This window comes from Macrobrachium nipponense, chromosome 19 (genome assembly GCF_015104395.2).
Source record: "Macrobrachium nipponense isolate FS-2020 chromosome 19, ASM1510439v2, whole genome shotgun sequence".
NCBI classification, from domain to species: Eukaryota; Metazoa; Arthropoda; class Malacostraca; order Decapoda; family Palaemonidae; genus Macrobrachium; species Macrobrachium nipponense.
The window spans coordinates 19,803,657-19,827,924 of NC_061088.1; the positions used below are offsets into that span (position 1 = coordinate 19,803,657).

The 24,268-nt window shown below is 40.9% G+C and overlaps 1 protein-coding gene across 1 annotated transcript; it reads right to left on the reverse strand.

Moving 5' to 3' along the window:
• Positions 1-20,135: 20,135 nt before the first annotated feature.
• Positions 20,136-22,799, reverse strand: LOC135211203 (trichohyalin-like). The gene has a single exon (XM_064244436.1). The coding sequence runs from the start codon at positions 22,797-22,799 to the stop codon at positions 20,136-20,138; it is 2,664 nt and encodes an 887-aa protein (XP_064100506.1).
• Positions 22,800-24,268: the final 1,469 nt, after the last annotated feature.

Sequence of the window (24,268 nt, forward strand, 5' to 3'; positions counted from 1 at the left end):
GAGATCTTCTATTAGAAGAGTCTTCATCAAAGGGGGACAAAGAGCATACTCGAAGGAAGGAAGGTACTTCCTTTCTTTTGACAGAGCCAGTCTTCTAGATATTTTCCCACAGAATAACCAGAAAGGAAAACCATCTGAAGGAGTACGATTCTAGATCCACCTTATTTTTCCGCTTTGGACAGAGATCTTCTATTAGGAAGAGTCATTCATTCAAGGGACAGAGCAGTAACTCGAAGGAAGAATTCCTTCTTTCTGCAGAGCTGGTCTTCTAGATTATTCCCACAGAATAACCAGAAGGAAGACATCTGCAGGAATAGATCTAGATATCCGACTATTTGTCCGCTTTGACAGAGATCTTCTATTAGAAGAGACTTCATCAAGGGACAGAGCATACTCGAAGGAAGAATTCCTTCTTTCTGCAGAGTCGGTCTTCTAGATTATTCCCATAGAATAACCAGAAGGAAGACATCTGTAAGAATAGATCAGGATATCCGACTATTTGTCCGTATTAGAAGAGTCTTCATTAAGAGACAGAACATACCCGAAGGAAGAATTCCCTCTTTTTGCAGAGCCGGTCTTCTAGATTATTCCCACAGAATAACCAGAAGGAAGACATCTGCAGGAATAGATCTAGATAATTCGACTATTTGTCCACTTGACAGAGATCTTCTATAAGAAGAGTCTTCATCAAGGGAAAGAGCATACTCGAAGGAAGAATTCCTTCTTTCTGCAGAAAACACCAGTCTTCTAGATTATTCCTACAGAATAACCAGAAGGAAGACATCTGTAAGAATAAAGATCTAGATAAACCGACTATTTGTCCGGCTTTGACAGAGATCTTCTATTAGAAGAGTCTTCATCAAGGGACAGAGCATACTCGAAGGAAGAATTCCTTCTTTCTGCAGAGACAGTCTTCTAGATTATTCCCGCAGAATAACCAGAAGGAATACATCTGCAGTTAATAAGATTCTAGATATCCGACTATTTGTCCGCTTTGACAGAGATCTTCTATTAGAAGAGTCTTCATTAAGAGACAAAGCATACTCGAAGGAAGAATTCCTTCTTTCCGCAGAGCCGGTCTTCTAGATTATTCCCACAGAATAACCAGAAGGAAGACATCTGTAAGAATAGATCTAGATATCCGACTATTTGTCTGCTTTGACAGAGATCTTCTATTAAAAGAGTCTTCATCAAGGGACAGAGCATACTCGAAGGAAGAATTCCTTCTTTCTGCAGAACCAGTCTTCTAGATTATTCCTACAGAATAACCAGAAGGAAGACATCTGTAAGAATAGATCTAGATAACCGACTATTTGTCCGCTTTGACAGAGATCTTCTATTAGAAGAGTCTTCATCAAGGGACAGAGCATACTCGAAGGAAGAAGAATTCCTTCTTTCTGCAGAGACAGTCTTCTAGATTATTCCCGCAGAATAAAACCAGAAGGAATACATCTGCAGTAATAGATCTAGATTATCCGACTATTTGTCCGCTTTGACAGAGATCTTCTTATAGAAGAGTCTTCATTAAGAGACAAAGCATACTTGAAGGAAGAATTCCTTCTTTCCGCTTAGAGCCGGTCAGTCTAGATTATTCCCGACATTTGAACTAACCAGAAGGAAGACATCTGTAAGAATAGATTCTAGATATCCGACTATTTGTCCGCTTTGACAGAGATCTTCTATTAGAAAAATCTTCATCAAGGGACAGAGCATACTCAAAGGAAGAATTCCTTCTCTCTGCAGAGCCGGTCTTCTAGATTATTCCCACAGAATAACCAGAAGGAAGACATCTACAGGAATAGATCTAGATATCCGACTATTTGTTCGTTTTGACAGCGATCTTCTATTAGAAGAGTCTTCATCATGGGACAGAGCATACTCGAAGGAAGAATTCCCTCTTTCTGCAGAGCCGGTCTTCTAGATTATTCCCACAGAATAACCAGAAGGAAGACATCTGTAAGAATAGATCTAGATATCCGACTATTTGTCTGCTTTGACAGAGATCTTCTATTAGAAGAGTCTTCACCAAGGGACAGAGCATACTCGAAGGAAGAGTTCCTTCTTTCTGCAGAGCCGGTCTTCTAGATTATTCCCACAGAATATTCAGAAGGAAGACATCTGCAGGAATAGATCTAGATATCCGCTATTTGTCCGCTTTGACAGATAGCTTCTATTAAAAGAGTCTTCATCAAGGGACAGAGCATACTCGAAGGAAGAATTCCTTCTTTCTGCAGAGCCGGTCATCTAGATTATTCCCACAGAATAACCAGAAGGAAGACATCTGCAGGAATAGATCTAGATATCCGACTATTTGTCCACTTTGACAGAGATCTTCTATAAGAAGAGTCTTCATCAAGGGAAAGAGCATACTCGAAGGAAGAATTCCTTCTTTCTGCAGAGCCGGTCTTCAAGATTATTCCCACAGAATAACCAGAAGGAAGACATCTGTAAGAATAGATCTAGATAACCGACTATTTGTCCGCTTTGACAGAGATCTTCTATTAGAAGAGTCTTCATCAAGGGACAGAGCATACTCGAAGGAAGAATTCCTTCTTTCTGCAGAGACAGTCTTCTAGATTATTCCCGCAGAATAACCAGAAGGAAAACATCTGCAGGAATAGATCTAGATATCCGACTATTTGTCCGCTTTGACAGAGATCTTCTATTAGAAGAGTCTTCATTAAGAGACAGAGCATACTCGAAGGAAGAATTCCTTCTTTCCGCAGAGCCGGTCTTCTAGATTATTCCCACAGAATAACCAGAAGGAAGACATCTGTAAGAATAGATCTAGATATCCGACTATTTGTCTGCTTTGACAGAGATCTTCTATTAGAAGAGTCTTCATCAAGGGACAGAGCATACTCGAAGGAAGAGTTCCTTCTTTCTGCAGAGCCGGTCTTCTAGGTTATTCACACAGAATAACCAGAAGGAAGACATCTGTAAGAATAGATCTAGATATCCGACTATTTGTCCGCTTTGACAGAGATCTTCTATTAGAAAAATCTTCATCAAGGGACAGAGCATACTCAAAGGAAGAATTCCTTCTCTCTGCGGAGCCGGTCTTCTAGATTATTCCCACAGAATAACCAGAAGGAAGACATCTACAGGAATAGATCTAGATATCCGACTATTTGTTCGTTTTGACAGCGATCTTCTATTAGAAGAGTCTTCATCAAGGGACAGAGCATACTCGAAGGAAGAATTCCTTCTTTCTGCAGAGCCGGTCTTCTAGATTATTCCCACAGAATAACCAGAAGGAAGACATCTGTAAGAATAGATCTAGATATCCGACTATTTGTCTGCTTTGACAGAGATCTTCTATTAGAAGAGTCTTCATCAAGGGACAGAGCATACTCGAAGGAAGAGTTCCTTCTTTCTGCAGAGCCGGTCTTCAAGATTATTCCCACAGAATATTCAGAAGGAAGACATCTGCAGGAATAGATCTAGATATCCGCTATTTGTCCGCTTTGACAGATAGCTTCTATTAAAAGAGTCTTCATCAAGGGACAGAGCATACTCGAAGGAAGAATTCCTTCTTTCTGCAGAGCCGGTCTTCTAGATTATTCCCACAGAATAACCAGAAGGAAGACATCTGCAGGAATAGATCTAGATATCCGACTATTTGTCCGCTTTGACAGAGATCTTCTATTAGAAGAGTCTTCATCAAGGGACAGAGCATACTCGAAGGAAGAATTCCTTCTTTCTGCAGAGCCGGTCTTCTAGATTATTCCCACAGAATAACCAGAAGGACAACATCTGTAAGAATAGATCTAGATATCCGACCATTTGTTCGCTTTGACAGAGATCTTCTATTAGAAGAGTCTTCATCAAGGGACAGAGCATACTCGAAGGAAGGATTCCTTCTTTCTGCAGAGCCGGTCTTCTAGGTTATTCCCACAGAATAACCAGAAGGAAGACATCTGCAGGAATAGATCTAGATATCCGACTATTTGTCCGCTTTGCCAGAGATCTTCTATTAGAAGAGTGTTACGACCCTTGTGGGGCCGTGGTGCAAGTTCTTAAAGCACCAGGAAAGAGAGGGCAGTAATACAGTGTCCAATAAATAAAGGTCAATGGAGACGAAAACACGAGAGAAAACTTAACAATATTTATTACACAAAACAATAAAATAATCAACAGTCAGCCTTGTGACTATAGGACAAATATAAAGTCCTTAAATTAAATCCAGTAGGATTACCTAACCTCTAAAACTATATCCCTAAGATAGTAGTAAAATAACACAAGGAATAAATAAAGGGCCCAAACAACCTACCTATAACTAAATAAGGTTAGGAAGGAAGGAGTAGACATAAAGAAAGAAAACACTTAAATTCCTACCTAATATTATAAAGCTAAACTTAACATTAACACCCTAGGATAGGGGCAAATAAAATTTTCTTATACGAGAACTTCAAAAATAATGAAACCACAGAAAAGCTCCTCATAGTTTATAGAGGGAACAAAGAGTTACACCCACACTTGTTGGCGTCCAAAGGTGCTAGGCTGAGGGTCATAGCACTGGGGGAAGTCTGACACGGTATCACAGCAAGCTACCAGGTACGGCATCACTCTTCAGGTCACCGCTAGCGGAGGGAGTTCTGGAGCACAGGTAGCAACAGGGGTATAATAATAATAGTGCCTCCCTGAAATAAATACCAAACGGATATTACCTGTTCACAGACTCCCTACATGCCTCCTGAAGACGACGTCCTGGAGGATGCAGAGGCGCCCTTCCTGCGTCCACTCGGCCGGGAATAATTCCTCTGCGTCGTCCTGAGCCCGCAGGAAGTCCACACCTCACAAAAACACTAGCCTAGGGTAGGCTACAAAAGCTCAGAACGCCGTGGGTGGCACAAGGTGAACTGACCCACAGCACAAAAGGTAATCCAGGTAATCCAATACCCAGCTTAAGTGTGGGAGGCATGCAAGTCAGGCCCGTACTGACTAGAAGAGGAACCTTATCCTCCGAAGAAAACTTTTGTCTCCAAGGACGAACACAGTAAATTCAGGAGGAATGAAAACGGCCGGAGATTGAAAACTGCCAGCAAACACTCCAGAGTCCATGGCAGCTCTCACCAACACCAAAAAGAAACAATAGATGGAGTTAGGAGTGAACTTTTTACACATACCAATGCCGGGGAGTAGGCCACTAAACGTCTTTAGCAACACAGCCTTGTTACAAGAAAAACCAAACTTAACCTTAAATAAATCAACAATTAAAGTAAATCACAAGGCTGAGACTAAAACAAAATTAATGACAATTACGTTAATACCTGATACCTTCCTCCCCGAAGGAAAAAAAAAATTTTTGAATAATAAAGCAAAAAAAAATTTTTTTTTTTAAATGGAAGACCTGTAAAAAGAGCACATTAAAGACTATTTATTAATTAGACTCAAAGAGTACATAACAAAATGACAAAAACCTGAAACAGAAAAACAGTTAATCTGAAACATAATATACAAACCAAATATATATATACATCTTACCATATGCAACCCAAACCAACATGGGCAAAAACACCTCAGCAAAGAAAACCTTAAAGACTAAGAAACAAACTTATCTAGCTAAACCTAAATAAAGTTCAGATACACACCTTAGCCTACCCCACACACAGTACAAACTCCAGATGTCTTAGTATAACACCGTTATAAAAAAAAAAAAAAAATACTAACAGGACAGAATCCATACGAGATCAAAAATACCAATCACATACAGAACTCACAAGCAACTGGCGTGGTCGCCTACAAGACTAAGTTATGTTTCAAAAGAAAAACTTATCAAACTTAACCTACTAAGAAAATGCACAAGAAAAAAATGAAATTATACTACACTGAATAATTTTTTTTCATACAAACAAATTTGAGAAACGAGCAGGGCAGTGCATGAGGAGGGTAGGCCAAACATGCTTAAGTAGTCCTGGATCAGGAATCTTATTTTCCGAGCCTTTCACGTGCTTAATAATCAAATTAAATTCTTGTAGAAAAAGCGCCCATCGCAAAATCCTTTGGTTGGCTCCTTTCATCCGTTCGATGAACACCAGCGGGTTGTGATCTGTCCAGATTTCCACGGGAAAAGAAAAATTGGTTACATAAGGTTTAAAGTGAGTCAAAGATCGAACCAAGGAAAGAGCTTCTTTTTCAATGGTTGAGTACCGCCTTTCAGCTGCCAGCAACTTCTTGCTGAAGTAAGATACCGGATGAACTTCACCGCTTTCCTTCCTTTGGAAAAGAACACCTCCTATACCAACGTCACTAGCATCCACGGCGATGATAAATGGCTTATGAAAATCTGGGGAAGTTAAAATAGGATTAGTTACCAATATTGATTTAAGTTGGTTAAAAGCTTTTTCACACTGATCAGACCATGAGAATTTCTTTCCTTTTTCTAATAAACTAGTAAGAGGCTGAGCAAGATCTGAGTAATTACGGACGAACCGGCGGTAATACCCAGTCATGCCCAGCACTCTTCTTACCTCTCTAATATTACCAGGTCTTTTCAAACTTATAATTGCCTCGAGGTTAGCTTGTTTTGGAGCCACCTGACCCAAACCAACCTCGTGACCTAAATAACAAACCTTGGCCTGCCCTACTTCACACTTGGCCAAATTAACTACAAGCCCAGCACGCCTTAGAGCTTCAAAAACCCTACGAAGCCTTACCATATGGGTGTTCCAGTCATCACTATAAACAACCAAATCATCAATATAAATTTCTGTTCCTTCCAGACCACAAATGACCCTATTCATTAATCTCTGAAAAGTGCATGCAGCATTTTTCATGCCAAAGGGCATAACCTTACATTCGTAAAGTCCGAAAGGAGTAACAAATGCAGATATCTCACGAGCACGATCGGACAATGGAACCTGCCAGTACCCTTTTAACAGATCCAATTTAGTAATAAACTTGGCAGACCCGATCCGATCCAGACAGTCATCAATACGAGGTAATGGAAAAGAATCATCTTTGGTGTGGGTATTAACCTTCCGATAATCCACACACATGCGGAACTTACCATCCGCCTTCTTTACCAGTACTATGGGAGAACTCCAGGGACTCACTGATGGCTGAATAAGGTCATGCTTCAACATGTAGTTGATCTCCTTACTGACCAAATCCAATTTTACAGGGTTCAGCCGGTAAGGACTCTGCTTTACAGGCGAAGCACCACCCACATCAACATCATGGCTCAAAACCTGGGTTCTTCCTGGGGCATCCTGAAAAAGTTCTGAAAAAGAATAGATTAAATTAAGCACTTCTTTTCTTTGATTAAAATTTAAATGTCCTAAACTACTTTTCAACAGTTCTAAATTTTGCATATTTTCCCCTAATGCATCCAAAGGAACCTGACACACTAAGTCATCGGACTCCTCTGGAGGTACATCAACTACCACAGACACGGGTTCATACACGATCGCTAAGGGATCACCACACTTACCCACATAAGGCTTTAAACGATTAATATGAAACATTCTGCATTTACGGCTTGAACCGGGAGCCTCAATCTCATAGTTAACATCAGACAACTTCCTCAACCTTTTTATCAAAATTTTCCTTAACCTTTTTATCAAAATTTTCCTTCATTCGGGATTGAGACTGTTCCAAATTCTCCCTGGCAAACTTCCAGGCATTCAACATCCTAGACTTTAAGTCTTTCACCAACCCTCCAACTTTTACTTCCCCCTTCCGGCTGAATTTTAGCATCTCAAACATAATTTCTAATGGTCCTCTAACTTTGTGCCCAAATACCAACTCGAAAGGAGCTACGCCTGTAGAAGAGTTAGGGTGATTTCTAATAGCAAAGAGGGCAAAAGGGAGGACTTTGTCCCATTCGCTATCAGAATCATAACAAAGTTTCTTAAGTACAGACTTGAGGGTTTGATGAAACCTTTCCACCACACCTTGACTCTCCGGATGATAAGGTACGCTGGTAATGTGCTGAATGGCCAGTTCAGCACATTTGCCCATCAAATACCTTACTACGTGAAATTCGTCCCACAGTCGGTCTGAATTACACGAGGGAGACCATATCTGGAAAAGAAAATCAATTAACTTTTCAAAAACAAACTTTGAAGTAATACGCCTCATAGGTATAGCTTCAGGAAAACGAGAGGCTCTATCCATGATAGTTAGTAAATATACATAACCAGTTTTAGTCTTAGGTAAGGGACCTACAACATCAATTACAAATTCAGAAAATGGTTCACCTATGGCAGGTATGGGATGCAACGGGGCTTTAGGGATCCCCTGATTAGGTTTACCCAAGTCTCACATTCTCTGATAAACTGCTTTACACTCATTTTCATTCCAGGCCACCAGAAATATCTAGCCAAACTGTGGAAAGTTTTCGACATGCCCAAATGACCTGAAAAGAAATTTGTGTGAGCTAATTCCAACACAGATTTTCTGAACTGAAACGGCACTATGATCTGTTCAACACGACCAATTTTATTTACATCATCAGTGGCGGGACGACTAAACCTGTATAAAAGACCTTTTACAATACCAAACCTAGGCTTAGTTAGATCCTCGACATCACCCAAATCAAAATTAAATTCATCTTTCTGAGCTTTAATAAAAGCAGCTCTGTCACAATCAAAGTTAAAAGGACTAACTACATCACTTCCACTACTCTCTACTGACCCGGGCCTTTCTACATCTAACTCTACACTACTTAACATTAAGTCATCATCATTATCTTCAAGTAAATTAGCAGCTCTTGCTGTGGACCGAGTAGTTACAGCCACGGGACTGGCATTAACGGACAATATAGGGAACAACTCCCGACCTTCCCCATCCAGCATATCATTCCCCAGGATACCATCAATTCCAGGGATAGGCAGACTATCCACCACAGCCAACTCGGTTATTTGATCATATCCTGGAAAAGACAAGTGGACGTTTCCACCAAAGGGGAGCAGACACAACTGAATCTGGGAAACCTCCCAACACTACAAAATTACCAGTATATTTAGTACCACCATTTAAAGTAGTCTTCAAAATCAACGACCGGGCAGAACCGGTGTCCCTAAGAAACTTAACCTGAACAACACACTTATCACAAATCAATTTTCCAGGCCATACATATTTATCAAACTCGAGTCACAATTGAGCATTAGGAACATCTTTGACCTTACTACCTACACTACTACTGTCTACTACAGATCTGTCTACAGCACTACTATTTACGTTAGACCTATCAGGAATTACAGCCACAGGACTTTGACCATTACGTTCCAGGTAATATCGACGAGCATTGCATTGGCTTTGGAAATGCCCTGGTTTGTTGCACCAATAGTAAGTTCCTCGACGACCTGAACCTCTATTTTCATTATTATTTGACCTGGTAGTACCTGCATTAGGGTAACCCCTATTAACAAAAACTCTAGGGGGAGGAGACCCTCCTTGGACTCTACTCATATCCCTACCACCTGAAACAGAATTAGGGTTAACATTATTTTTAGGGGTATGGGGAATCGACAAAGAGGCTTCTCCTCTCCTACCACCACTGGGGGCGCGAGGCGAAGGGTTATTCAACATTTCATACTTGAAATTTCCAGTACCAGACCGATGATTCAACACATACTCATCCGCTAACTGAGCGGCACTACTCACTTTAGTAGCCTTCACCTCCTCTAGGTGTACCCTCAACTCCCTGCTACATGCTTTCTTAAATTCTTCAAGGAGCATAAGTTCGCGTAACGCAGCGAAAGTGACGACCTGCCGACTCTTTAACCAGTCATCGAACTGTTCCTCCTTGATGCGGGCAAACTCAACGAAGGACTGTGCAGGGTGTTTAGTGTAATTACGAAACCTGAGGCGATAGGCCTCAGGGACCAGGTCATACGCTTTCAAAACCAAGCTCTTAACTTTTTGATAGTCCCGAGCTACTCCCTCCTCCAAGGCATTATATACCCGAATTGCCTTGCCAATCAACCTACACTGGATAAGAACTGTCCACATCTCTGTGGGCCAAGACAATCGGGTAGCCACACGCTCAAACGCCTTGAAGAACTCTGGGACGTTCTTCTCATCAAACATAGGCACTAATTTAAGTGCCGCACCTAAATTAAATTTCTCTTTAACCTCTACCTTTGGTGAGCTAGCCATATTTGCTCTCTGTAGCCTAGCCATTTCCAAATTTAGGTTTACCATCTCCCTCTCATGACGCCTAGCCCTCTCATTTTCCTCAAACTCAATTTTACGCAACTCTATGCGTTTACATATTAACTTAAATTCTCTGTCTTCCTTAGATTCACCCACATTAGAAAGGGGGACAGGTTCCACTGATACAGAATTAAGAGGCAAAAAAGGATTATTAGATAAATTCCCACTACCTTTAAGGGACCTTCGGAAAGTTTGCAGGACCTTCATACAGGGTACCGATACGAGGAGGATCTTCAAACAAGGTTAGACCAGCTGCCACACTCACATTGTCTCTATCCATATCCACACTCCCTTCACTAACACTTCCTAAATCATCCTCCCTATCGCTAACCAAATGCTCTGCGTCAGCCATGTCCTGGACTAACCTTACTCCTGATTAAGGACAAAAACTTCCTTCTTTGAGTCCGAAGACTTCACCACAATACCCAACCACCGTGCACACACTATTAAAAGTTTCTTACTCAAAACGGCAGATGCTTCAAACAATCAGCGACCCAAAAACTCTGCCGGATCAAAAGTAAATTCCTCCATCATGCAAAATTAGATAATTCGGGGGGGAAGCAACACTACCAAAAAGGTAACAAATACTGAAGCGCTCACTCGAGTGCCGCTCCACAGACCCAATTACTGAACACCCTGAGCTCTCAATCCTGTCACGGTCGCCAATTGTTACGACCCTTGTGGGGCCGTGGTGCAAGTTCTTAAAGCACCAGGAAAGAGAGGGCAGTAATACAGTGTCCAATAAATAAAGGTCAATGGAGACGAAAACACGAGAGAAAACTTAACAATATTTATTACACACAAAGCAATAAAATAATCAACAGTCAGCCTTATGACTATAGGACAAATATAAAGTCCTTAAATTAAATCCAGTAGGATTACCTAACCTCTAAAATTATATCCCTAAGATAGTAGTAAAATAACGCAAGGAATAAATAAAAGGGCCCAAACAAAAACCTACCTATAACTAAATAAGGTTAGGAAGGAAGGAGTAGACATAAAGAAAGAAAACACTTAAATTCCTACCTAATATTATAAAGCTAAACTTAACATTAACACCCTAGGATAGGGGCAAATAAAATTTTCTTATACGAGAACTTCAAAAATAATGAAACCACAGAAAAGCTCCTCATAGTTTATAGAGGGAACAAAGGGTTACACCCACACTTGTTGGCGTCCAAAGGTGCTAGGCTGAGGGTCATAGCACTGGGGGAAGTCTGACATGGTATCACAGCAAGCTACCAGGTACGGCATCACTCTTCAGGTCACCGCTAGCGGAGGGAGTTCTGGAGCACAGGTAGCAACAGGGGTATAATAATAATAGTGCCTCCCTGAAATAAATACCAAACGGATATTACCTGTTCGCAGACTCCCTACATGCCTCCTGAAGACGACGTCCTGGAGGATGCAGAGGCGCCCTTCCTGCGTCCACTCGGCGGGAATAATTCCTCTGCGTCGTCCTGAGCCCGCAGGAAGTCCACACCTCACAAAAACACTAGCCTAGGGTAGGCTACAAAAGCTCAGAACGCCGTGGGTGGCACAGGAACTGAGCCCACAGCACAAAAGGTAATCCAGGTAATCCAATACGCAGCTTAAGTGTGGGAAGCATGCAAGTCAGGCCCGTACTGACTAGAAGAGGAACCTTATCCTCCGAAGAAAACTTTTGTCTCCAAGGACGAACACAGTAAAATCAGGAGATGAAACTGCCAGTCAACACTCCAGAGTCCATGGCAGCTCTCACCAACACCAAAAAGAAACAATAGATGGAGTTAGGAGTGAACTTTTTACACATACCAATGCCGGGGAGTAGGCCACTAAACGTCTTTAGCAACACAGCCTTGTTACAAGAAAAACCAAACTTAACCTTAAATAAATCAACAATTAAAGTAAATCACAAGGCTGAGACTAAAACAAAATTAATGACAATTACGTTAATACCTGATAAAGAGTCTTCATCAAGGGACAGAGCATACTCGAAGGAAGAGTTCCCTCTTTCTGCAGAGCCGGTCTTCTAGATTATTCCCACAGAATAACCAGAAGGAAGACATCTGTAATAATAGATCTAGATATCCGACTATTTGTCCACTTTGATAGAGATCTTCTATTAGAAGAGTCTTCATCAAGGGACAGAGCATACTCGAAGGAAGAATTCCTTCTCTCTGCGGAGCCGGTCTTCTAGATTATTCCCATAGAATAACCAGAAGAAGACATCTGTAAGAATAGATCAGGATATCCGACTATTTGTCCGTATTAGAAGAGTCTTCATCAAGAGACAGAGCATACCCGAAGGAAGAATTCCCTCTTTTTGCAGAGCCGGTCTCTAGATTATTCCACAGAATACCAGAGGAGAAACATACTGCAGGAATAGATCTAGATATCGAATATTTGCCACTGAGAAGACTATTAGAAGAGTCTCATCAAAGGGACAGAGCATAACTCGAAGGAGATCTCTGCAGATGCAGTCTTCTAGATATTTCACACCGAATAACAGAACCGGAAGACTCTGTCATAATAGATCAGATATCCGATATTGTCCACTTTGATTTAAAGAGATCTTCATTAGAAGATCTTCATCTGCAGAGACGGTTTCTAGAATATTCCCACAGAATAACCAGAAGGAAGACATCTGTAAGAATAGATCTAGATAACCGACTATTTGTCCGCTTTGAGAGAGAGCTTCTATTAGAAGAGTCTTCTCAAGGACAGAGCATTACTCGAAGGAAGAATTCCTTCTTTCTGCAGAGACAGTTTATAGATATTCTCGCAGAATAACCAGAAGGAAAAACATCTGCAGGAATAGATTCTAGATACCGACTATTTGTCCGCATTGACAGAGTCTCTATTAGAAGAGGTCTTCATTAAGAGCAGGAGAATACTCGAAGGAAGAATTCCTTCTTTCCGCAGAGCCGGTCTCTAGATTATTCCCACGAATAACCAGAAGGAAGACATCTGTAAGAATAGTCTAGATATCCGACTATTTGTCCTGCTTTTGACAGAGATCTTCTATTAGAAGAGGCTTCATCAAGGGACAGAGCATACTCGAAGGAAGAGTTCCTTTCTTCTTTCTTTGCAGAGCCGGTCTTCTAGGTTATTCACACAGAATAACCAGAAGGAAGACATCTGTAAGAATAGATCAGGATATCCGACTATTTGTCCGCTTTGACAGAGATCTTCTATTAGAAAAATCTTCATCAAGGGACAGAGCATACTCAAAGGAAGAATTCCTTCTCTCTGCAGAGCCGGTCTTCTAGATTATTCCCACAGAATAACCAGAAGGAAGACATCTACAGGAATAGATCTAGATATCCGACTATTTGTTCGTTTTGACAGCGATCTTCTATTAGAAGAGTCTTCATCAAGGGACAGAGCATACTCGAAGGAAGAATTCCTTCTTTTAGCAGAGCCGGTCTTCTAGATTATTCCCACAGAATAACCAGAAGGAAGACATCTGTAAGAATAGATCTAGATATCCGACTATTTGTCTGCTTTGACAGAGATTCTTCTAAGAAGTCTTCACCAAGGGACAGAGCATACTCGAAGGAAGAGTTCCTTCTTTCTGCAGAACCGGTCTTCAAGATTATTCCCACAGAATATTCAGAAGGAAGACATCTGCAGGAATAGATCTAGATATCCGCTATTTGTCCGCTTTGACAGATAGCTTCTATTAGAAGAGTCTTCATCAAGGGACAGAGCATACTCGAAGGAAGAATTCCTTCTTTCTGCAGAGCCGGTCTTCTAGATTATTCCCACAGAATAACCAGAAGGAAGACATCTGCAGGAATAGATCTAGATATCCGACTATTTGTCCGCTTTGACAGAGATCTTCTATTAGAAGAGTCTTCATCAAGGGACAGAGCATACTCGAAGGAAGAATTCCTTCTTTCTGCAGAGCCGGTCTTCTAGATTATTCCCACAGAATAACCAGAAGGACAACATCTGTAAGAATAGATCTAGATATCCGACCATTTGTTCGCTTTGACAGAGATCTTCTATTAGAAGAGTCTTCATCAAGGGACAGAGGATACTCGAAGGAAGGATTCCTTCTTTCTGCAGAGCCGGTCTTCTAGGTTATTCCCACAGAATAACCAGAAGGAAGATATATGCAGGAATAGATCTAGATATCCGACTATTTGTCTGCTTTGCCAGAGATCTTCTATTAGAAGAGTCTTCATCAAGGGACAGAGCATACTCGAAGGAAGAGTTCCCTCTTTCTGCAGAGCCGGTCTTCTAGATTATTCCCACAGAATAACCAGAAGGAAGACATCTGTAATAATAGATCTAGATATCCGACTATTTGTCCACTTTGATAGAGATCTTCTATTAGAAGAGTCTTCATCAAGGGACAGAGCATACTCGAAGGAAGAATTCCTTCTCTCTGCAGAGCCGGTCTTCTAGATTATTCCCATAGAATAACCAGAAGGAAGACATCTGTAAGAATAGACCAGGATATCCGACTATTTGTCCGTATTAGAAGAGTCTTCATCAAGAGACAGAGCATACCCGAAGGAAGAATTCCCTCTTTCTGCAGAGCCGGTCTTCTAGATTATTCCCACAGAATAGCCAGAAGGAAGACATCTGCAGGAATAGATCTAGATATTCGACTATTTGTCCACTTTGATAGAGATCTTCTATTAGAAGAGTCTTCATCAAGGGACAGAGCATACTCGAAGGAAGAATTCCTTCTCTCTGCGGAGCCGGTCTTCTAGATTATACCCACAGAATAGCCAGAAGGAAGACATCTGTAATAATAGATCTAGATATCCGACTATTTTTCCACTTTGATAGAAATCTTCTATTAGACGAGTCTTCATCAAGGGACAGAGCATACTCGAAGGAAGAATTCCTTCTCTCTGCGGAGCCGGTCTTCTAGATTATTCCCATAGAATAACCAGAAGAAGACATCTGTAAGAATAGATCAGGTATCCCGACTATTGTCCGTATTAGAAGAGTCTTCATCAAGAGACAGAGCATACCGAAGGAAGAATTGTCTTTCTGCAGAGCCGGGTCTTCTAGATTTATTCCCACAGAATAACCAGAAGGAAGACATCTGCAGGAATAGATCTAGATATTCAACTATTTGTCCACTTTGATAGAGATCTTCTATTAGAAGAGTCTTCATCAAGGGACAGAGCATACTCGAAGGAAGAGTTCCTCTTTCTGCAGAGCGGTCTTCTAGATTATTCCCACAATAACCAGAAGGAAGACATCTGTAAATAATAGATCTAGATATCCGACTATTTGTACTTTGATAGAGATCTTCTATTAGAAGATTCTTCTCAAGGGGACAGAGCATACTCGAAGGAAAAGAATTCCTTCTCTCTGCCTCGGAGCCAGTCTTCTAGATTATTCCCATAGAATAACCAGAAGAAGACATCTGTAAGAATAGATCAGGATATCCGACTATTTGTCCGTATTAGAAGAGTCTTCATCAAGAGACAGAGCATACCCGAAGGAAGAATTCCCTCTTTTTGCAGAGCCGGTCTTCTAGATTATTCCCACAGAATAACCAGAAGAAAGGGACATCTGTAAGAATAGATCTAGATAATCCGACTATTTGTCTTTGAGCTGACTGATATTCTATTAGAAGAGTCTTCATCAAGGGACAGAGCATACTCGAAGGAAGAGTTCCTTCTTTCTGCAGAGCGGTCTTCTAGGTTATTCACACGATAACCAGAAGGAAGACATCTGTAAGAAGAGATCAGGATATCCGACTATTTGTCCGCTTTGACAGAGATCTTCTATTAGAAGAGTCTCATCAAGGGACAGAGCATACTCGAAGGAAGAATTCCTTCTCTCTGCGGAGCGGTCTTCTAGATTATACCCACAGAATAGCCAGAAGGAAGACATCTTTAATAATAAATCTAGATATCCGACCTATTTTTCCACTTTGATAGAAATCTTCTATTAGACGAGTCTTCATCAAGGGACAGAGCATACTCGAAGGAGAATCCTTCTCTCTGCGGAGCCGTCTTCTAGATTATTCCCATAGAATAACCGAAGAAGACATCTGTAAGAATAGATCAGGATATCCGACTATTTGTCCGTATTAGGAAAGAGTCTTCATCAAAGGAGACAGAGCATACCCGAAGAAGAATTCCTCTTTTCTGCAGAGCCGGTCTTCTGATTATTCCCACAGAATAAACCAGAAAGGAAGACATCTGCAGGAATAGATCTAGATAGCCGACTATTTGTCCACTTGATAGAGATCTTCTATTAGAAGAGTCTTCATCAAGGGACAGAGCATACTCGAAGGAAGAGTTCCCAACTCTTTCTGCAGAGCCGGTCTTCTAGATTATTCCCACAGAAATAACCGAAAGAAGACATCTGTAAAAATAAGATCTAGATATCCGACTATTTGTCCACTTTGATAGAGATCTTCTATTAGAAGAGTCTTCATCAAGGACATGAGCATATCGAAGGAAGAATTCCTTCTCTCTGCGGAGCCGGTCTTCTAGATTATTCCCATAGAATAACCAGAAGAAGACATCTGTAAGAATAGATCAGGATATCCGACTATTTGTCCGTATTAGAAGAGTCCTTTCATCAAGAGACAGAGCATACCCGAAGGAAGAATTCCCTCTTTTTTGCAGAGCCGGGTCTTCTAGATTATTCCCACAGAATAACCGGAAGGAAGACATCTGTAGAATAGATCTAGATATCCGACTATTTGTCTGCTTTGACTGATATTCTATTAGAAGAAGTCTTCATCAAGGGAAAAGAGCATACTCGAAGGAAGAGTTCCTTCTTTCTGCAGAGCCGGTTTCTAAGGTATTCACACAGAATAACCAGAAGGAAGACATCTGTAAAGAATAGATCAGGATATCCGACTATTTGTCCGCTTTGACAGAGATCTTCTGTGAGAAGAGTCTTCATCAAGGGACAGAGCTTACTCGAAGGAAGAATTCCTTCTTTCTGCAGAGCCGGTCTTCTAGATTATTCCCACAGAATAACCAGAAGGAAGACATCTGCAGGAATAGATCTAGATATCCGACTATTTGTCCGCTTTGACAGAGATCTTCTATGAGAAGAGTCTTCATCAAGGGACAGAGCATACTCGAAGGAAGAATTCCTTCTTTCTGAAGAGCCGGTCTTCTAGATTATTCCCACAGAATAACCAGAAGGAAGACATCTGCAGAAATAGAGCTAGATATCCGACTATTTGTCCGCTTTGACAGAGATCTTCATCAAGGGACAGAGCATACTAGAAGGAAGAATTTCCTTCTTCTGCACAGCCGGTCTTCTAGATTATTCCCACAGAATAACCAGAAGAAGACATCTGCAGGAATAGATTTAGATATCGATATTTGGTCCGCTTTGACAGAGATCTTCTATTAGAAGAGTCTTCATCAAGGGACAGAGCATACTCGAAGGAAGAATTTCTTCATTCTGCAGAGCCGGTCTTCTAGATTATTCCCACAGAATAACCAGAAGGAAGATATCTGTAAGAATAGATCTAGATATCCGACTATTTGTCCGCTTTGACAGAGATCTTCTATGAGAAGAGTCTTCATCAAGGGACAGAGCTTACTGAAGGAAGAATTCCAATTCTTTCTGCAGAAACCGGTTCTTCTAGATTATTCCCAACAGAATAACCAGAAGGAAGACATCTGCAGGAATAGATCTAGATATCCGACTATTTGTCCGCTTTGACAGAGATCTTCTATTAGAAGAGTCTTCATCAAGGGACAGAGCATACTCGAAGGAAGAATTCCTTCTTTCTGCAGAGCCGGTCTTCTAGATTATTCCCACAGAATAAAACCAGAAGGAAGGGACATCTGCAGGGAATAGATCTAGACTATTCCGACCTTTATTTGTCCCGCTGACAGAGAATCCTTCTAATGAGAGAGTCTTTCAGAAGGGACAAGAAGCTTACGAGGATAAGAATTCCTTTCTGGTTCTGCAAACCAGGCCCGCTATAGATTATCCCCAGATAGAAGACTATTTAGTCCGACCTATTTGTCCCTTGACAGAGATCTTCTATAAGAAGAGTCTTCATAAGGGAAAGAGCATTACGAAGAAGAATTCCTTCTTTCTGCAGAGCCGGTCTTCTAGATATCCCACAGGGAATAACCAGAAGGAGACATCGCGAAATAGTCTAGATATCCAAGGACTATTTGTCCGCAATTTGACAGAGATTCTTTAGTTAGAAGAGTCTTCATCAAGGGGAGAGCACCTAGAAGGAAGGAATCCTTCTGCAGAGCCGGTCTTCTAGATTATTCCCACAGAATAACCAGAAGGAGACATCTGCAGGAACAGATCTAAGATCATACCGACTATATTTTGTCCGCTTTGACAGAGATCTTCTATTTAGAAGATCTTCATCAAGGGACAGAGCATACTCGAAGTAAGAATTTTCTTCTTTCTGCAAGAGCCGGTCTTCTAGATTATTCCCACAGAATAACCTAAGGGAAAGGAAGATATCTGTAAGAATATGATCTAGATGTCCGACTATTTGTCCGCTTTTGACAGAGATCTTTCTATGAGAAAGATCTTCAATCAGGGGACAGAGCTTACGCGAAGAAGAATTCCTTCTTTCGTGGGCAGAGCCGTGGGCTTCTAGATTATTCCCACAGAATAACCAGAAGGAAGACATCTGCGAGGAGCTTCTAGATATCCGGACTAGTTTTTGTCTGCTTTGACAGAGATCTTCGGTATTAGACCGAGTTCTTTCATCAAGGGACAGAGCATACTCGAAGGAAGAATTCTTCTTTCTGCACCCAGCCGGGGCTTCTAGATTTATTTTCCCACAGAATAACCAGAAGGAATACATCTGCAGAAATAGATCTAGAGATCCGACTATTTGTCCGCTTTGACAGAGATCTTCTATAAGAAGAGTCTTCATCAGGGACAGAGCGTACGTCGAACCGGAAGAATTCCTTCTTTCTGCTGTTCGCGTCTTCTAGATTATAACCCACAGATAGCCAGAAGGAAGACATCTGTAAGAATAGATCTAGATATCCGACTATTTGTCCACTTTGACAGAGATCTTCTATTAGAAGAGTCTTCATCAAGGGACAGAGCATACTCGAAGGAAGAATTCCTTCTTTCTGCACAGCCGGTCTTCTAGATTATTCCCACAGAATAACCAGAAGGAAGACATCTGCAGGAATAGATCTAGATATCCGACTATTTGTCCGCTTTGACAGAGATCTTCTATGAGAAGAGTCTTCATCAAGGGACAGAGCATACTCGAAGGAAGAATTCCTTCTTTCTGCGGAGCCGGTCTTCTAGATTATACCCACAGAATAGCCAGAAGGAAGACATCTGTAAGAATAGATCTAGATATCCGACTATTTGTCCGCTTTGACAGAGATCTTCTATTAGAAGAGTCTTCATCAAGGGACAGAGCATACTCGAAGGAAGAATTCCTTCTTTCTGCACAGCCGGTCTTCTAGATTATTCCCACAGAATAACCAGAAGGAAGACATCTGCAGGAATAGATCTAGATATCCGACTATTTGTCCGCTTTGACAGAGATCTTCTATTAGAAGAGTCTTCATCAAGGGACAGAGCATACTCGAAGGAAGAGTTCCCTCTTTCTGCAGAGCCGGTCTTCTAGATTATTCCTACAAAATCATCTTCTGGTTTTCCTCTGGTATCCCTCTGGGGTCCTTCTGCGGTCCTTCTGGGGGCCTTCTGGCTTTCCTCCAAACAGCTGTTGGCTCTCAAACTGAGAGCTCGTCCTCCAACCTCCGAACAGCTGTTGGCTCTCAAACTGAGAGCTCGTCCTCCAACCTCCAAACAGCTGTTGGCTCTCAAACTGAGAGCCCGTCCTCCAACCTCCGAACAGCTGATGGCTCTCACTGAGAGCTCGTCCCCCTTCCTCTGAACAGCTGTTAGCACTCAAACTGAGAGCTGGTCTTCCTTCCTCCAAGAAGCTGTAGGCTATCATCCTCCTCCTGCTCTGATCTCCCTGTGACGAACCATTTTCGGAATTCTCTCCTATACCTGCATTCAGTTCTTCACCATCTTTATATGCCCTCTATTAGGGTTATTTTCTCGCAGATTCTACGAAGTTCGTCGATCACTTCATCCAGAAGACAGTTTACGCACGAATTATTTGAGTATCTTTCGACGGTATGCAGTTCATTCGAACATTTCCCACTCGTGTATTTTTCTCCTCGAGTTTTCGACTTCGGAAATTTGTCAGCTGTAGTAGACTTCGTGCTTAAATTAACCTCCTCTTCACTGACGTCCTCCGTTCTTGTGTTTTGTAATGATTCATGAGCTCTGAAGAAGTCCTCGCTCATGTCCTGCACTGTGTCTTTCCCCCGTCTCTTTGTTTGGGTGTCGACTGATCTGCGGTTTATATCCTGATGCTTTTCTTGGAGTCTCGAATCCTTTTCCTGTTCGTCCTTCCTGTCTTGGAAGCCCTGTCGTCTTCGAGACTCTCGATCGAATTCTTCTTTCTCTTTGGTGAAGGCATCAATGTCTAGCCTCAGCTTCTCCTGGGTCATAATGAGGTCCTCTTTTTCCTTCATCAGGTCTCCTCTTATTTTTATGAGGTTAGTAGCGAAGAGCCTCTTCTCATTCTGCAGGGCTTCCCTCTCCAATTTCATGTCCTGGACGAACCTCTCTTGATTCCTGAGAAGGTTCTCTTTCTCTCTTCTCAGCTCTTCACTCCAGTCGACGAGTTCTTTGCAGAAGGTTTCCTTCTCTTTCTGGAGGGCTTCCCATTCCAAATCCACGGCCCTCCTTTGAGCGAGTTCCATCTCAAAGGCGGCCTTCTCTTCATGGAACTGCTGTCGCACAATGTCGAGCTCTGCCTTTTCCTGGTGGAAGCGTTCCCTTTCCGCATCGAGAGCACGTCTCTCATTTAGTAAAAGCTCTCTCGCTTCGTCGTTCCTTTTCATCTCGTTAATGAGGGAATTCTTATCCTCTTGCAATTTCTCCCTGAGTTGCTGTTCGACGATGATGGCAAGAGAGGGTTCGCCTTCATAGAGGCTGATGAGTGTATCACTACTATTTGTCCTGGGAGTCTCTCGATCTCTGGACTCTCCTCTCTGCTGTCTTTCTGTGGAAAGCTCCTGCGACGACCATTCTCCGGTTCTCTCTAGTGAAACAGAGGACGAATATTCGTAATGGGCGGACTCTTCATAAGAGGACGAATATTCGTCTCTGTCTCCTGGAAAGTCTTCAAACCCATAATGGGGCGAACTTTCACGAGAAGACGAATATTCGCGTCTGTCGCCTGGAATATCTTCAAATCCATATGAGGATGAATATTCTACGACGCTTTCCGTTTCCTGAATGGTGCTCTCTTGTCCATAAGTTCCATATTCCCATGGATTCTGGCACCAACAGTTTCGCACCTTTTCTAGAAGGAACTCGAGGTCTCCTACTTTTGCTCGCTGGAGGAGCCACAGGTGGTTCTCCAAGTGTCCTCTTAGCGTGAAGTCGTTTCCTTCGTTTAACTGTTCTGACAATTTCTTCATTAGATTATTCATTTCTCTCAGAACGTTCTTCCAACTCATCATCCCAAAGGGCGGCTTCTCCTCCCGATCTTTCTTCAATTTCTTGGGCAGTGCAGCTTGACATGAGCATTTTTTGATGCTCTTGATCACAGCTTTGAGCTCATGTGCTGCTGCCCTCTCGAGGTCCCGGATGTGATGTTCCAAGTGATCTATCACAGTGAGATTTGCCGGGACTGGCTCCTTCCTTTCTATCCGGATCATCAGATCGTAGATTAACTCGTCCTTCTGTTCTCTCACCTTCTTCCATTTCTTCTTCTTTGGTCCTTCGAAGGCTTGACATTGGCAGTTCTTGGTCTCTGCTATGACTGCTGCCATCGCGCCTCTTCCAGCCAGAAGGAGGTCCAGTATGTGACCATCCAGGTGATATATGATGGAGAGGTTCTCCTCCGCTGGATCAATGCCTTCAACTTGTAAATACAGCGCATCCAATAAACGTTTCCGTTTTGCCAGCAACTTATTTAGCTTCCTCCGACCAAGACGCGGCTTTTCTTTTTCTTCTGAACCTAACGGGTGACAGCGGCACTGCTTGACTTTCGTAATCACCTTTTCCAAATGGTCTTTTGTGGCCGCTTCAAGTTCATAGACGTGTTTGTCTAAGTGGTTTATTAAAAAGATATTTTCAGAGACTGGATACAAATTCCCCATCTGGTCCAACAACGCAAAGACCAGTTCGTCTCTTTCTTCCTGTACCTCCTGCCACATCCTCGGCCTAACAGGTGGTTTGGCTGCCTTCCGTTTATTGTGTTCTGGGGGGCTTTCTTTGAAAGGTGCTCTTTGAGCCCTCCGTTCATCGTGCCTTTTAGGCTTTTTGGTAGGAGGTGGTCTACGAGCCCTCCGTTCATCGTGTCCTCTGGGCTTCTTGTTAGCTTGTGTTCTTCGAGCTCTCCGTTCATCGTGCCCTCTGGGGTTCAGGGTAGCCGGTGGTCTACGAGCCCTCCGTTCATCATGTCCTCTGGGCTTCTGGGTAGCTGGTGGTTTTCGAGCCCTCTGTTCTTCGCGTCCTCTGGGCTTCTTGGCAGCAGGCTGTTCTGTCTGGGTTCGTCGCACTGGTTGATGCTCAGCCTTCCGTTTTACTTGCTCTTTTCGTTTTTTTCCAACACGAGAGTCCATCGCTCCTTTGGACTTCTGCATCCTTTTGATGAGATCAACAAGCTGGAGCATTGTCCTCTCGCGTTGCACTATCTTCTTCGCACACTGTCCTTCCGATGTAATAAATCCATATCCCCGATCTTCCACAGACCTGGGGCCAAAGTAAAGAAGCCTCGTATCCGAGGCGATCAAAACACATACATGTTCCTGCTAGGAACATCCACAAAGCAATACACATTATAAAAGTCATTTTTGGTTTGTTTTGCAATATCAAGCAGCAACCTGTCACTTGGCCTCGTCTTGGAAAATGCCGCGGAGTCTCAGAGCTCTCTCCCTTCCTTCCCGGATTCTCGGAGACTGAAAGAATCCGGGAATGGAGTACTGGGGAAGTCCGTCTGCTGCTAAGCCACAAACGCAAATTTATAGCAGAATACAGTAAAGTAGTAACTATTTTCTCTATATGGTTTTTTCAAATTTTCACATATTTTTTCCAATATGTATATGACAAGAAAACGCCATCAAGTTTTTTGTTGTTGTTGTTATTATGATGTCGAAAAAGATACGATAATAAATCAATTTAAAAAACTCAGAGAGAGAGAGAGAACTGGTACACACAAAAGGATAGTTTATTCATTTAGTTTTACTGTCCTTGCCTTCATTTAACCACTGGTACTGGTCCAGTGAAGTTTAATAATACAAACAATAACTGTTGAAATAAAAATAATTCTAAAATTATAACAATAAATACAATTAATAAACTATAATAATAAATAAGCTTCAAAATATAAATGATATATATGAAAAAAAAGAATAATAAAGTAATATTTTTAATGATAAAAATGAAAAAATAATAAAAATAGAGGTAAAAATAAATACAAATAAATAATAATTTCCAATTAAAATACACAAATTAAAAAAAAAAAAATAATAATATATAAAAAACGAATAAGAATAATTAGTAAAAAGAAATAAAAATAAAAATAATTGTAAAAATAAAAATGAAAAAATACAATACAATAAAATAAAATAAAATAAATGTATATCACAATGAAATAATAATTAAATAAACAAATAAATAAATAAATAAATAAATAAAAACTATAAACAAATGAATAAAAAAGTATATATAATAAATAATAAGCTATAATAATGAATGAATGAACAAAAAATAAAATAAATAAATAAAAATAAACGAATAAAAAAACTAATAAATAAATATAAATAGATACATAAATAGATTAAGAAAATAAATAAATAGATAAAAATAGATATATAAATAAATAGAAAAAATAAAAATAAATAAATGAATAAAAACAAATAAATAAATAAAAATAAATAAAAATGAAAAAAATATATGAATATGAATATAAATAAATAAATAAAATAAATAAAATAAAAAAAAATAAAAAAAATAATAAGTAAAAAAATGAATGAATAAATAAATAAATAAAAATAAATAATTAAATAAATAAGATAAACAAATAAAGGAATAAAGATATATATAAATAAATATAAAAATCAAAACATACATACATAAAAAT

Excerpts from the sequence above, each read along its gene's own strand:
- LOC135211203 (XM_064244436.1), bottom strand. The coding sequence starts at position 22,799 with ATGCTCCAGCTTGTTGATCTCATCAAAAGGATGCAGAAGTCCAAAGGA.